The 14367-nt window shown below is 42.1% G+C and overlaps 1 protein-coding gene across 1 annotated transcript; it reads left to right on the forward strand.

Annotated features, from left to right (window-relative positions):
- Window positions 1-220: 220 nt before the first annotated feature.
- Window positions 221-14087, forward strand: LOC135477568 (pyridoxine/pyridoxamine 5'-phosphate oxidase-like). Its single transcript, XM_064757712.1, has 8 exons — window positions 221-256; window positions 498-652; window positions 2816-2972; window positions 4245-4344; window positions 4899-4952; window positions 5454-5582; window positions 6412-6488; window positions 13437-14087. Exons 2-8 carry the CDS (start codon window positions 607-609, stop codon window positions 13600-13602), a joined length of 729 nt encoding a protein of 242 aa, XP_064613782.1. The 5' UTR covers window positions 221-256; window positions 498-606; the 3' UTR covers window positions 13603-14087.
- Window positions 14088-14367: the final 280 nt, after the last annotated feature.

Here is a 14367-nt window from a genome sequence, read left to right on the forward strand (position 1 = left end):
TCAAAGTACTTTATGGCAAACTGTATATACTGTGCAAATATATAGGCCTACAAGATATGTAACAAGACGGAACTATAACCCATGATGCCGAAATGTCTTTGCTAGCAACGGATTTATCAAAGGCACACAAACGTTCGACTTGATGGTTGGAGCTTGATGTTATGCAACTGTATTGCGTGCAGGGTTTTTGTTGAGGGAGGAAGCACTGGAGACGCGAATTTCCACGAGTTTAGTACGACACAGGACAGAAGGCATGGTGAGTGGGACATTACATTGTCCAAAATTTGTTAATAACCGAGTTGTCTTCCCTTGTACATTCTCCAATCGGGCCATTTGATTAGATCTCGGTCAGGGTTGTTCGTGAAAATTTTATGACCGTCACAACCCTGCGATGTAAGTCTTAACACAATGACCACAAAAAGTGTTTCCCAGTAAACTATATTACATGAATTGAAGAGGTACCATTGTGTCATATGGCTGCTTTATTTTATTTTCAGGCTCGAAACCTTTGGACTTGCCAGACGGGCATTTTACTTCCAGACTTGCGCAGTGTTGTTCCGGCGTGAAGTATCAACAAGCGAAAAGGTAACAGAATCGTCTGCTACAATGTCAGCCCAAACCATGGCCGCAATGTGTGATTTGAACATCGCAGGTAATTCGACATGATTACAACTCATCCCCTGTACAAATACTCTTTACACTGTTTGCTAACTTTGCTTTTAGTAAAAGCTGACACGTATGATGTGGTTTCATTAATTATGCTGAATCTTCCAACGAAATTAAATCTACTTGTACACTGCAGTAGGTTTACATGAATGTTTTTGAAACTTGATCAGTTGATTCTTAGAATAAAAACGACTGAAAAATCATTTGGAATATTCCAACAATCACATCATACACCGAAATGTAGCCCAAGGAAAAAAAAAAAAAAGCAGCTTGACAAATTATGAAGAATTCAGTATCTAGAATTTGTTTACACCTCACTGATGTAGACAGTGTACAATTAAAGGAGAAGAAAATTTAAATATCAATCAAATACCATTGAAAAGAGTATGCATTTCCTTGCAGGTGCGTGCCATAAAAAAATTTTAATATGTACCGCAAGTTGATAAATTATAAATAAGCGCCAGAATCCGCTGTCGGCGACTCCATTTTGCCTAAGAATTAGTCCCGAAGTCTTCTGTGTTAACAGGAGAATGCCGTCGGAAACCGCTGAAGTGCACTTTGTACATTTCCAGCACTCTTCTTCCCAGAAGGCAGCGAACAATACAGTTCGTTTTCCGCTTGATGATCAGGAAACCGGATTGTTGGACGTAGGTTCAGAGTTTACACGAACAAGCTGGCAGTTTTAACAGCTCTCATTGGCTGAGAGGCAACACACCCTCAGCATAAATTACAAGGTGTTAAAGATGGATGACGTGATGGACTCATCGAATTATGCCAGCTTTGCCTTATTCAGGCTTTACGTGTAGGGCAAGGAAAAATCGCAAAATTATGCAACAGGCACCATCAGATAGAAAAAAATGTGCTCTTTTCAGCCTATAGTGTCATGTTTTTAAGTTTTCTACTCCTTTAAGTCTGGCTGACACCTAATGTACTTTCTAAACATTACATGGCAGATCATATACAGCCACAGGTAATTCGTTTTTCAGGAATTTTCACATGAAGTTGAAATCACAAAAGACTTTCCACACTATTGTAACCTAATTATAACAATAGTAATATACAGCTTGTAAAACATATATGATGATCTGTGTAACATCTGTCATGGCTGAAGTGGGATACAATATTGGTAGTCAGACTACTGAAACAGTGCGTGATGGTTGAGGAATATTTGGATACTCCGACTACGATATTGTATTTTCCTATATCGTGTTGTCTTTCACCTCAATCATAGTCTGATTGCCACTGTCACAGGCGTGTGAAGTGCCTAGATGTGCGCGGTCTAAATACAAATAAGTAGACAACTCTCATTGTCATTAGTCATGCTTGGTTAACCACAAAACCTTACCCTTGATGTATAGAGACAAGCTCTGACTCGGCTGTCATACCAGTGAAACATTGATTTTTGGAACAGTAATACACAGTCAAGCTGTCGGAGGCTTGAAAAGAACCACTTATTATAAAGGTCATAGTTTTATATAAGTTCTTATAAAGGTAAAATATCTAAAAGTTTTTACAGTAGTTGGTATCTGCACCGACTGAACCAAGAGACCAGATTATGCACAATGTATATTCAGTCTGGCAGCTACAGTAGAATTACAGCTGGCTATATGTACTTAATTTTCAAACTGACAGCTGGCAACTTCTGACAACTGTATTTAATGCCACTTTTCATCCCCAGAAGAAAGCTGAAAAGCTTTTTTAGTGATTTGTGAATATGTCATACTGAATTTGTGATGTGTTATAACATATGAAAGTACACGAACCCCCAAAAAAATTTTGTTTTTTTTTTTTTTTGATGGGGAGGGGGGAGGCATTAGGGGTTGTACGAGGGAGTAAATATGGGTTTAAGCTGATTTTGGACAATCTGGAAATTAAGTAACCTTCAGTTGTGACATCAGCAATGAAGTTGCGAAAATTTCTGACCATTATTTTTGAAGACTAATGAGTTGTTTAAATAAAATCTTTTAAAAAAGCATGTGAACTCACATGTAGTGGTGTAAAAGCTTTGATCAGTATTGAACAATGTACTTATTTTGAATGACAACTGGGCATTGTCACAAAGTGATCAGTTTTTGTTTTGAAGTCAGAATTTAAAAGCACTTTACAGGTCAGTCACTTTGTGATCAATAAGGAGGTGTTGTTCCTTCAGACATGCGGACTCCATATAAAGACAAGAGGGCTGTTTTTGACGAGTGTGACCTTGTGTCTAAAGAACCAGTTACCCAGTTTAAAGCCTGGTTTGATGAAGCCTGTCAGACAGAGGGAATTCTGGAGCCAAACGCCATGGCCCTGGCTACTGCTGACAAGTAAGTTAATGTTGACATTGGCACATGGGGTCAGGACATGGAAGCAGAAGTACAATGTATATGCTACGGGTTTGAAGGTTTCCTTTTTTTTGTTTTTGTTATTGCTGTGGTTAATTCTTATCATTATTGCCTAATTGGATTGGAAGGTGTGGGATGGTGTAGACTCATTTTAAGTAATAGGTTTTATTAACTTTTTTTTTATATCCACTTCATTTCCAAGATATGAAAAATGTACAAGCTTTTTTACATGCAACTTGTTCAGTGTCACAAGGGAACGTGTTTGCTGCATTGAGAATATTAACATCATTCTTAATGTTTTCATAAAGGTGATATTTAAGTCTCCAAATGTTGTAGGCTACATGTGCAAGCATGAGGATTTCAGAACAGCTAGGAAATGCTTTAGTTTTGTCCTGGGAAAGGTGGGAAACGTTGTCTTGGTTCCCCAACAATTTCTTCTGTAGTAATTTCACCTGGAGTAATTTTAGTATTGATGGCATTTCATCAAATAAATTTTGGTGTTTGGTGATTCGTGTAGATCTAATTTTCATTTACTTTGTAAGTAAAAATTACCTTAATCCCTCAACCTCTTTGTTTAAAATGTATGAACTGTCACTGAATGATTGAGGTATCTGACTGCAACCTATGGCAAGAAGAAGGGAGAGAACTGGGAACTCTAAATTTTGTCAGTTTGAGTTATCTCTCCTGTCCGATGAGTACAATGCAGCTTGTGTTATATACAACTTTCACGACAGCCTTGCAATCAAATAAATCTCAGAACCCGAATTTCATATGCATCACAACTTTCTTGGTCAAGAACCTTTGATTGGCTTTCTGTCTTACATGTAATTCATTGGTTGTGCTACTTCTTGTCAAGCGTGACAGATAGCATGGCTGATAGCATTACAGGCTTGCTGTACATAGAGAGATTGAAAAAGGTTCATTTCTCGTGGCAACAAAGTACCAGCACTTAGTCACATGTTACCCGCAGTTTGATGGCTCACAATTGAAGTCTTCAGACATTGAACTCTGTCGAATGTTTACTAAGCAATACTGAATGAGTAGCCAAGCATTTTTTTTGTTGGAAACGGACTTTTGGTTCCATGAATTTTTAACCTCGGAACTGACATGGAAACAGACTTATCGTTTCCTTGAAATCCTCATGCCTGCATGTTTACAATCTCAGGAGGACTTCCTTTTTTCTAAGATCACTGAATTCAGAATTTTGAACACTTTAACACTTGAATGAAAACATTAACCATTTCCCTTTCCCAGGACTGGTCATCCATCTGTTAGAATGGTGCTGTTAAAAGGCTTTGATAAGAATGGATTTAAATTCTTCTCCAACTATGGAAGTCGCAAAGGCAGAGATCTGGTGGGTATCTGTCATTTCTGGTATGTTAAATAAGTATCAGCTGATAGAGTTGCAAACAGTGTATGTACATCCAATAAATGCCTCCAAAAATTAAAAAAAAAAATAGAAAAAAAAATATGATTTTCTTCCTGATAGTTTGACCGCATTTTTTTGACCAGGATGGTTAATTGTTGTGTTGTCCAGTCATTTCTGTTAGTGTACCATAGCTGAACAGCAGAAATATCCCAAGCTTAGTGTAGTCCATTTACTGTACATTAAACATAGGGAGTGACCAGGCCTCAGAGGTCATTAATGGTCAACTCTCCAATCCAAATCTTCTTGTCAGTACTTACTTATAAAATCCCACATTACACTGTTCACTTAACAAGGGGTTACCATCTGATTTTGGTTCTCCTTGTGCACTGTGTATAGCCTTGGCTGCATCTTTAGCAAAATGACAGGAACGGGCCCTAAGTAGATGTACATGAATGAGGATGGGTACCAGTAGTAAATGTTGCTGAGTCTGGCTTATATAATTTCACTTGTGTAATAGTTGACCAAATGTTTTATTTCAGAGAGACAATCCATACTGTAGTCTCGTGTTCTATTGGTATGCACTCAAGAGACAAGTAAGTCCAGTTTGTTGGATCCCAATTTGAAGCTGTAATTCTTTGAGGAAGAAAATGATTAGGGATGAAAATTTTGAGGTTTGTTTCTTTATTTGTACAGTTTAATTGGTGTTGGACTCTGTGCTTAAGAATTCTTCACTTTATTTTATTTTTTATTCTTTGCCTTATTCGATGACAGTCAGGTGTCTGAGTGGAAGGAACCAAAGTGCTTGATGTGAACCACCAACCTTTGTTAGGTACCTGAGAAACCACCTGATTTTATACACACACAGCGGAAACGGCAAGACCTCAGACCTCATTGATGAACCACCTGATAGTCGCTGTAAGTTTTAACCATGTGAAAAAATGAGGTCCCCTGATTTAGGTTTACTATATACTGTGTATCACACTGGAACAAATCCTGCTGTGTGACAATATATACAATGTGCCCTTTGAACACAGGAGGCCTGTTTATTTTACTTGTGTACTTGTGCAATTTGCTGTGTTATCTTGTGAATGAAGGTGAGAATAGAAGGCCCAGTGGAGAAACTGTCGGCAGAGGAGAGCACAGAGTATTTCCATCGTCGGCCACAGGGCAGTCAGATAGGATCAGCCATCAGCAAACAGAGCACACCTGTGGCCAGTCGACAGGTGAGACCAAATACATACACTGCTTAAGAGTTCTGTCCAGCACCTTACTTCTCATCGGGTGTATTATCACAGTGTTCAGGTATAGTGTGACAGTGGCTAGGTGCAGTGCCACAGTCATAAGTTGTTATCATCAGATGAAGTGGCCAGGTGTAGTGCCATTGATTATCAAGTGTAGTGCCACAGTTATGAGGTATAGTGCCGCTATGATCATGTATAGTCATCAGGTGTAGGACCACAGTGACGAGGTTTAGTGCCACAGTCATCAGTTGTAATCATCAGGTGTAGTGTCACAGTGATCAAATGTAGTACCACAGTGATCAAGTGCAGCCATTATGTTTAGTGCCACAGGCATCAGGTGTAGTGCCAAAGTGATCAGGTGTAGTGCCACAGTGATCAGGTGTAGTGCCACAGTGATCAGGTGTTGTGCCACTGTGATAAAGTGAAGCTCCATAGTGATCAATTACAGTCATCAGGTGTAGTGCCACAGTGATGAGGCATACTGATACAGTGTTTAGGTGTAGTGCCACAGTGATAAGGTGTACTGATACAGTGATTAGGTGTAGTGCCACATTGATCAGATGTAATCATCAGGTGATTGCAGTCAAAACATGACTTTCACTTTTTGTGTCATTTCCGCATGGTTCCATTTTTACTTGTACATTGTTATATTTGTTGGACAGGTAATGGAGCCAAGCCATTGCGCCATTTGTAAAATGGTGCAGTAATTTGATTAGTGTTACATGTAACATCTTTGCTGCAAAATTGTTGACATTTGTTAATATTTTACCCCTTGTCATGGCGTTGTCATTAAGTTTTCTGTCTGTTTCAGGCTTTAGAAGACAAGTATAATGAAATGGAAAAGGAATATTCTGATGGAAACAAGATGATTCCCAAGCCTGAGTTTTGGTAAGTAAAGCAACTGGGTGTGAAACCCTCAGTTCCGCTAAAGCGGCTGTATGGGAACCCCTGAGTTCTGGTAATTAAACCAGCTGCACATGAACCCCTGAGTCCTCGTAAGTAAGACAACTGGATGTGGACCCCTGAGTTCTGTTGATTAAACCAGCTGTACATTAGCCCCTTAGTCCTGGTAAGTAAGACAACTGGATGTGGACCCCTGAGTTCTGTTAAGTAAACCAGCTGTACGTGAACTGCTGAGTCCTGGTAAGTAAAACAACTGGATGTGGACCCTTGAGTTCTGTTAAGTAAACCAGCTGTACGTGAAGCCCTGAGTTCTGGTGAGTAAAGCGACTGGATGTGGACCCCTGTGTTCTGGTAAGTAAAACAACTGGATGTGGACCCCTGAGTTCTGTAAAGTAAACCAGCTGTACATGAACCTCTGAGTTCTGATGAGTAAAGCAAATGAATGTGGACCCCTGAGTTCTGGTAAGTCAAGCGGGAGTACATGGACCTCTGAGTTTTGGTAAATGAACGGGGACCCCTGAGTTCTGGTAAGTCAAGCAGGAGCACGTGGGCCTCTGAGTTTTGGTAAATGGACGGGGACCCCTGAGTTCTGGTAAGTCAAGCAGCTGTACATGGACTCCTGAGCTCTGGTAAGTAAAGCAGCTCTTTGTGGACCCCAGTGTTCTGGTAATTAAAGCAGCTCTTTGTGGACCCCTGTGCTCTGGTAAGTAAAGCAGCTGTATGTGAACCCCTATGTTCTGGTAAATAAAGCAGCTGTATGTGGACCCCTGTGTTCTGGTAAGTAAAACAGCTGTATGTGGACCCCTGTGTTCTGGTAAGTAAAGCAGCTGTATGTGGACCCCTGTGCTCTGGTAAGTAAAGCAGCTGTATGTGGACCCCTGTGTTCTGGTAAGTAAAGCAGCTGTATGTGGACCCCTGTGTTCTGTTAAGTAAAGCAGCTGTATGTGGACCCCTGTGCTCTGGTAAGTAAAGCAGCTGTGTGTGAACCCCTGTGTTCTGGTAAGTAAAGCAGCTCTTTGTGGACCCCTGTGCTCTGGTAAGTAAAGCAGCTGTATGTGAACCCCTATGTTCTGGTAAGTAAAGAAACTGTATGTGAACCCCTATGTTCTGGTAAGTAAAGAAACTGTATGTGAACCCCTATGTTCTGGTAAGTAAAGCAGCTGTATGTGGACCCCTGTGCTCTGGTAAGTAAAGCAGCTGTATGTGGATCCCTGTGTTCTGGTAAGTAAAGCAGCTGTATGTGGACCCCTATGTTCTGGTAAGTAAAGCAGCTGTATATGAACCCCAGTGTTCTTGTAAGTAAAGCAGATGTATGTGGACCCCTTTGTTCTGGTAAGTAAAGCAGCTATATGTAGACCTCTGAGTTCAGGTAAGTAAAGCAGCTGTATGTGTACCCCTGTGTTCTGGTAGGTAAAGCAGCTGTATGTGTACCCCTGTGTTCTGGTAAGTAAAGCAGTTGTATGTGGACCCCTTTGTTCTGGTAAGTAAAGCAGCTATATGTAGACCTCTGAGTTCAGGTGAGTAAAGCAGCTGTATATGAACCCCAGTGTTCTTGTAAGTAAAGCAGATGTATGTGGACCCCTTTGTCCTGGTAAGTAAAGCAGCTATATGTAGACCTCTGAGTTCAGGTAAGTAAAGCAGCTGTATGTGTACCCCTGTGTTCTGGTAGGTAAAGCAGCTGTATGTGTACCCCTGTGTTCTGGTAAGTAAAGCAGCTGTATGTGGACCCCCAATTTATTGACAAGTTTACACAAAGCTACAGTATTGCAGTTTAATTGTAAACGCTACATGCGTACACACGTGGTCAACCATTAACTTTTAACTTTTTATTTTCCTCTGTTTTATAAATGTCGGGATTCCATGGCTATCAACACCTCTTAAAGCTTCTTGCAGGATATTTTTCTTTTTACATATCCTCTCTATCAGAATCATAAATTGTATCGTAGCAATCCATCTTGGACAAGTATGTGTACCTAACATCAATGTTTGGGCTGTAACATTTTCAACAGGATACGTCAATTGGAGTTTTTTTCAGTTGTAAGATATATGGCAGTGTAGCTTAAAAGGGCGTGTAAAGTATTAAAGTAAGATCTACAATGTTGTGATCTTAATTTTTACAGGTATTTATATTCAACTGAGGGTTTACAATCATTTTATTAGTCGGAAAGTCAGCAGACAACCAGCTGATGGTTTTGGGTTTGCTCTGGGCTCTGGCCAGTTACCTCTCACAATAATGCTAGCCATAAAATGAAATACTCCTGAGTACGGAGTTAAACTCCAATCAAAGAAACAAAATACAATCATTCTATGCAAGTGGCCTATGTTTAGCAAAGCAGAGTTTTGTTGAAGGTGTGTCTGCCAGAAAAACAGAGTGTGGTACAGTATCTGTGTTGTAAGTGACTCTAGGTCACACATTTTATAGGTTATGAGTAGTAGTCTCCCTTGGTGTGGATACAGTATGCAGAAATCATGTTATTGTTTTACTGTAGAACGTGCAGTTAGAATATTTTTCGCACATACACAAATATCTGCCCATAATCATTTCTTGCAATTATCAGCAGCTGTCTGTAGTGTCCTGATTTTTTTGCTCATAGTTGCTCCCGGGTCATTCTGCTGACAATTGATGCTTGCTTGTTCAGCTGACAGTTGATCCTGTCTTGTTCTGCTGATAGTGGATCCAGACTTCTTTTGTTTACAGCTGATTCTGGTGTGTTCTGCAAACAATTGATCCTGGATTGTTCTGCTGACAGTTGACCCTGGCTTGTTCTGCTGACGGTTGATCCTGGGTTGTTCTGCTGATAGTGGATCCAGACTTGTTCTATTTACAGCTGATTCTGGTGTGTTCTGCAAACAATTGAACCTGGGTTGTTCTGCTGACAGTTGACCGTGGCTTGTTCTGCTGACAGTTGGCCCTGGCTTGTTCTGCTGACAGTTGGCCGTGGCTTGTTCTGCTGACTGTTGATCCTGGATTGCTCTGCTGACCGTTGACCCTGTCTCGTTCTGCTGACGGTTGATCCTGGATTGTTCTGCTGATAGTGGATCCAGACTTGTTCTATTTACAGCTGATTCTGGTGTGTTCTGCAAACAATTTATCCTGAGTTGTTCTGCTGACAGTTGATCCTGGCTTGTTCTGCTGACAGTTGGCCGTGGCTTGTTCTGCTGACTGTTGATCCTGGATTGCTCTGCTGACCGTTGACCCTGTCTTGTTCTGCTGACAGTTGAGCCTGGATTGCTCTGCTGACAGTTGATCCTGGGTTGTTCTGCTGACGGTTGATCCTGGATTGCTCTGCTGATAGTGGATCCAGACTTGTTCTATTTACAGCTGATTCTGGTGTGTTCTGCAAACAATTGATCCTAGATTGTCCTGCTGACAGTTGACCCTGGCTTGTTCTGCTGACGGTTGATCCTGTCTTGTTCTGCTGATAGTGGATCCAGACTTGTTCTATTTACAGCTGATTCTGGTGTGTTCTGCAAACAATTGATCCTGGATTGTTCTGCTGACAGTTGACCGTGGCTCATTCTGCTGACAGTTGACTCTGGCTTGTTGTGCTGACAGTTGATCCTGGATTGCTCTTCTGACAGTTGACCCTGTCTCGTTCTGCTGACAATTGATGCTGGGTTGTTTTACTGATGGTTGATTCTGGTGTGTCCTGCTGACAGTTAATCCTGGATTGCTCTGCTGACAGTTGACTCTGGCTTGTTCGGCTGACAGTTGATCCTGGATTGCCCTGCTGACAGTTGACCCTGTCTCGTTGTGCTAACAGTTGATCCTGGGTTGTTCTGTTGATGGTTGATCCTGGTGTGTCCTGCTAACAGTTGATCCTGGATTGCTCTGCTGACAGTTGATCCTGGATTGTTCTGCTGACAGTTGATCCTGGCTTGTTCTGCTGACAGTTGATCCTGGATTGCTCTGCTGACAGTTGACCCTGTTTCATTCTGCTGACAGTTGATCCTGGCTTGTTCTGCTGACAGTTGATCCTGGCTTGTTCTGCTGACGGTTGATCCTGGATTGTTCTGCTGATAGTGGATCCAGACTTGTTCTGTTTACAGCTGATTCTGGTGTGTCCTGCTAACACTTGATCCTGGATTGTTCTGCTGACAGTTGACTCTGGATTGTTCTGCTGACAGTTGATCCCAGATTGCTCTGCTGACAGTTGACCCTGGCTTGTTCGGCTGACAGTTGATCCTGGATTGTGCTGCTGACAGTTGACCCTGGCTTGTTCTGCTGACAGTTCATCCTGGGTTGTTCTGCAGATGGTTGAACCTGGATTGTTCTGCTGATAGTGGATCCAGACTTGTTTTGTTTACAGCTGATTCTGGTGTGTCCTGCTAACACTTGATCCTGGATTGTTCTGCTGACACTTGACCCTGGATTGCTCTGCTGACAGTTGATCCTGGCTTGTTCTGCTGACAGTTGATCCGGGATTGTTCTGCTGACAGTTGACCGTGGCTCATTCTTCTGACAGTTGATCCTGGATTGTTCTGCTGACAGTTTTCCTTGGCTTGTTCTGCTGACAGTTGATCCTGGGTTGCTCTGCTGACAGTTGATCCTGGCTTCTTCTGCTGACAGTTGAGCCTGGCTTGTTCTGTTGACGGTTGATCCTGGATTGTTCTGCTGACAGTTGATCCTGGATTGCTCTGCTGACAGTTGATCCTGGCTTGTTCTGCTGACAGTTGAGCCTGGCTTGTTCTGCTGACAGTTGATCCTGGATTGTTCTGCTGACAGTTGAGCCTGGCTTTGATCTGCTGACGGTTGATCCTGTCTTGTTCTGCTGATAGTGGATCCAGACTTGTTTTGTTTATAGCTGATTCTGGTATGTTCTGCAAACAATTGATCCTGGCTTGTTCTGCTGACAGTTGATCCTGGCTTGTTCTGCTGACAGTTGATCCTGGCTTGTTCTGATGACAGTTGGCCCTGGCTTGTTCTGCTGACAGTTGATCCTGGATTGCTCTGCTGACGGTTGATCCTGTCTCGTTCTGCTGACGGTTGATCCTGGATTGTTCTGCTGATAGTGGATCCAGACTTGTTCTATTTACAGCTGATTCTGGTGTGTTCTTCAAACAATTCATCCTGGATTGTTCTGCTGACAGTTGATCCTGGCTTGTTCTGCTGACAGTTGGCCCTGGCTTGTTCTGCTGACAGTTGGCCCTGGCTTGTTCTGCTGACAGTTGATTCTGGCTTATTCTGCTGACAGTTGGCCCTGGCTTGTTCTGCTGACAGTTGATTTTGGCTAGTTCTGCTGACAGTTGACCCTGTCTCGTTCTGCTGACGGTTGATCCAGGATTGTTCTGCTGATAGTGGATCCAGACTTGTTCTATTTACAGCTGATTCTGGTGTGTTCTGCAAACAATTTATCCTGGCTTTTTCTGCTGACAGTTGACCCTGACTTGTTCTGCTGACAGTTGATCCTGGATTGCTCTGCTGACAGTTAACCCTGGCTTGTTCTGCTGACAGTTGAGCCTGGATTGCTCTGCTGACAGTTGATCCTGGCTCGTTCTGCTGATGGTTGATCCTGGATTGTTCTGCTGATACTGGATCCAGACTGGTTCTATTTACAGCTGATTCTGGTGTGTTCTGCAAACAATTGATCCTGGATTGTTCTGCTGACAGTTGACCCTGGCTTGTTCTGCTGACGATTGATCCCAGATTGTTCTGCTGATAGTGGATCCAGACTTGTTCTATTAACAGCTGATCCTGGTGTGTTCTGCAAACAATTGATCCTGGATTGTTCTGCTGACAGTTGACCCTGGATTGTTCTGCTGACAGTTGACTCTGGCTTGTTGTGCTGACAGTTGATCCTGGATTGCTCTGCTGACAGTTGACCCTGTCTCGTTCTGCTGACAATTGATGCTGGGTTGTTCTACTGATGGTTGATCCTGGTGCGTCCTGCTAACAGTTGATCCTGGATTGCTCTGCTGACGGTTGATCCTGGATTGTTCTGCTGACAGTTGATCCTGGCTTGTTCTGCTGACAGTTGATCCTGGATTGCTCTGCTGACAGTTGACCCTGTCTCATTCTGCTGACAGTTGATCCTGGCTTGTTCTGCTGACAGTTGATCCTGGCTTGTTCTGCTGACGGTTGATCCTGGATTGTTCTGCTGATAGTGGATCCAGACTTGTTCTGTTTACAGCTGATTCTGGTGTGTCCTGCTAACACTTGATCCTGGATTGTTCTGCTGACAGTTGACTCTGGCTTGTTCGGCTGACAGTTGATCCTGGATTGTGCTGCTGACAGTTGACCCTGGCTTGTTCTGCTGACAGTTCATCCTGGGTTGTTCTGCAGATGGTTGATCCTGGATTGTTCTGCTGATAGTGGATCCAGACTTGTTTTGTTTACAGCTGATTCTGGTGTGTCCTGCTAACACTGGATTGTTCTGCTGACAGTTGACCGTGGCTCATTCTGCTGACAGTTGATCCTGGCTTGTTCTGCTGACAGTTGACCCTGGCTTGTTCTGCTGACAGTTGATTCTGGATTGTTCTGCTGACAGTTGACCCTGTCTCATTTTGCTGACAGGTGTCCTTCATTTGTTCTTCTGACAGTTGACCCTGGCTTGTTATGCTGACAGCTGATCCCGGATTGCTATGCTGACAGTTGACCCTGGCTTGTTCTGCTGTCAATTGATCCTGGATTGTTCTGCTGACAGTTGGCCCTGGTTTGTTCTGCTCACAGTTGATCCTGGATTGCTGTGCTGACAGTTGATCCTGGTTTATTTTACCGACAGTTGATCCTGGATTGCTCTGCCAGTAGTTGATCTTGGTTTGTTCTGCTGACAGTTGACCCTGCATTGATGTGCTGACAGTTTATCTTGATTTGTTTTACTGACACTTGATCCTGGATTGCTCTGCTCACAGTTGATCCTGGTGTGTTCTGCTGAAAATTTCTAGCTTGAGATTCTAGGTTGATATTCAGAGATTTGATTTTCTGTGTTTCAGGGGAGGTTACCTTGTGAAGCCAGAATTGGTGGAGTTTTGGCAGGGCCAGACAAACAGAGTGCACGACAGGATTGTGTTCAGGCGACAGAGGCAAGGCGAGGTAATAGATCCTGCAGTAACAAAAACGGGAGAGGACGGCTGGGTATATGAGAGGCTATGTCCCTGAGACATATAAACTCAGACTGATGTATGTGCGAGGCATATAGACTCGTACAGTGTCTCACATATTATATATTACTGCACATGCATTAAGCAGAATTAAAGATTTGTCATTTATTTTGAGGTGTGGTGGGAACTTGGGACAAAATATTCGCTCTTCTTTGATGTTTGTGAGCCTGGTGAGGAGTACAGGTTGTATCATGTATATTTGATGTGCTGTGCAAACCTGAAAATAATTTTGAAATTCGTAATAGTAAGTTAAAAGTAACTTTTAAGACTTGTTATTCTCTTAATAAAGACATCAGCATGAGGATCAAAGCTTTTGTAATGTGAAATTTACATGGAGATACCTTGTCTTCATTATTATCATTGAACCCACACACAGCGGACTATGACTCTGAAGCTGTATATAGTGTGGAAGTTGTGTGACATGATTAGTAAATTTTCCAGCTACTCACAGTTTGCCTGTCAAAAATGTGTTTACTAAGGTGCTGGTACATGATGCCAAGGGTTGTATGTGAAGTTTTATCTTATCAAAGCACATAACGTAAAATCTACCTCTTCATATTCAGATTTCAGTTTTTTAAATCGCACATGGAGTTTTGTGTCTGTCGACTTTTGTTTCTTAGAACAAATACTTGTTACAGTATCTTGTATTTGTTATATCTTTATTTAGGCTAAAGTTTTCATTATCCGGAAGGAGTATTATAGAGTACAAGTATATATTATATTTATGTAAATTTGTGAGAATACATAGGTATTATTTTCCTCA

This window comes from Liolophura sinensis, chromosome 11, assembly GCF_032854445.1.
Source record: "Liolophura sinensis isolate JHLJ2023 chromosome 11, CUHK_Ljap_v2, whole genome shotgun sequence".
In the NCBI taxonomy this organism is placed as follows: domain Eukaryota; kingdom Metazoa; phylum Mollusca; class Polyplacophora; order Chitonida; family Chitonidae; genus Liolophura; species Liolophura sinensis.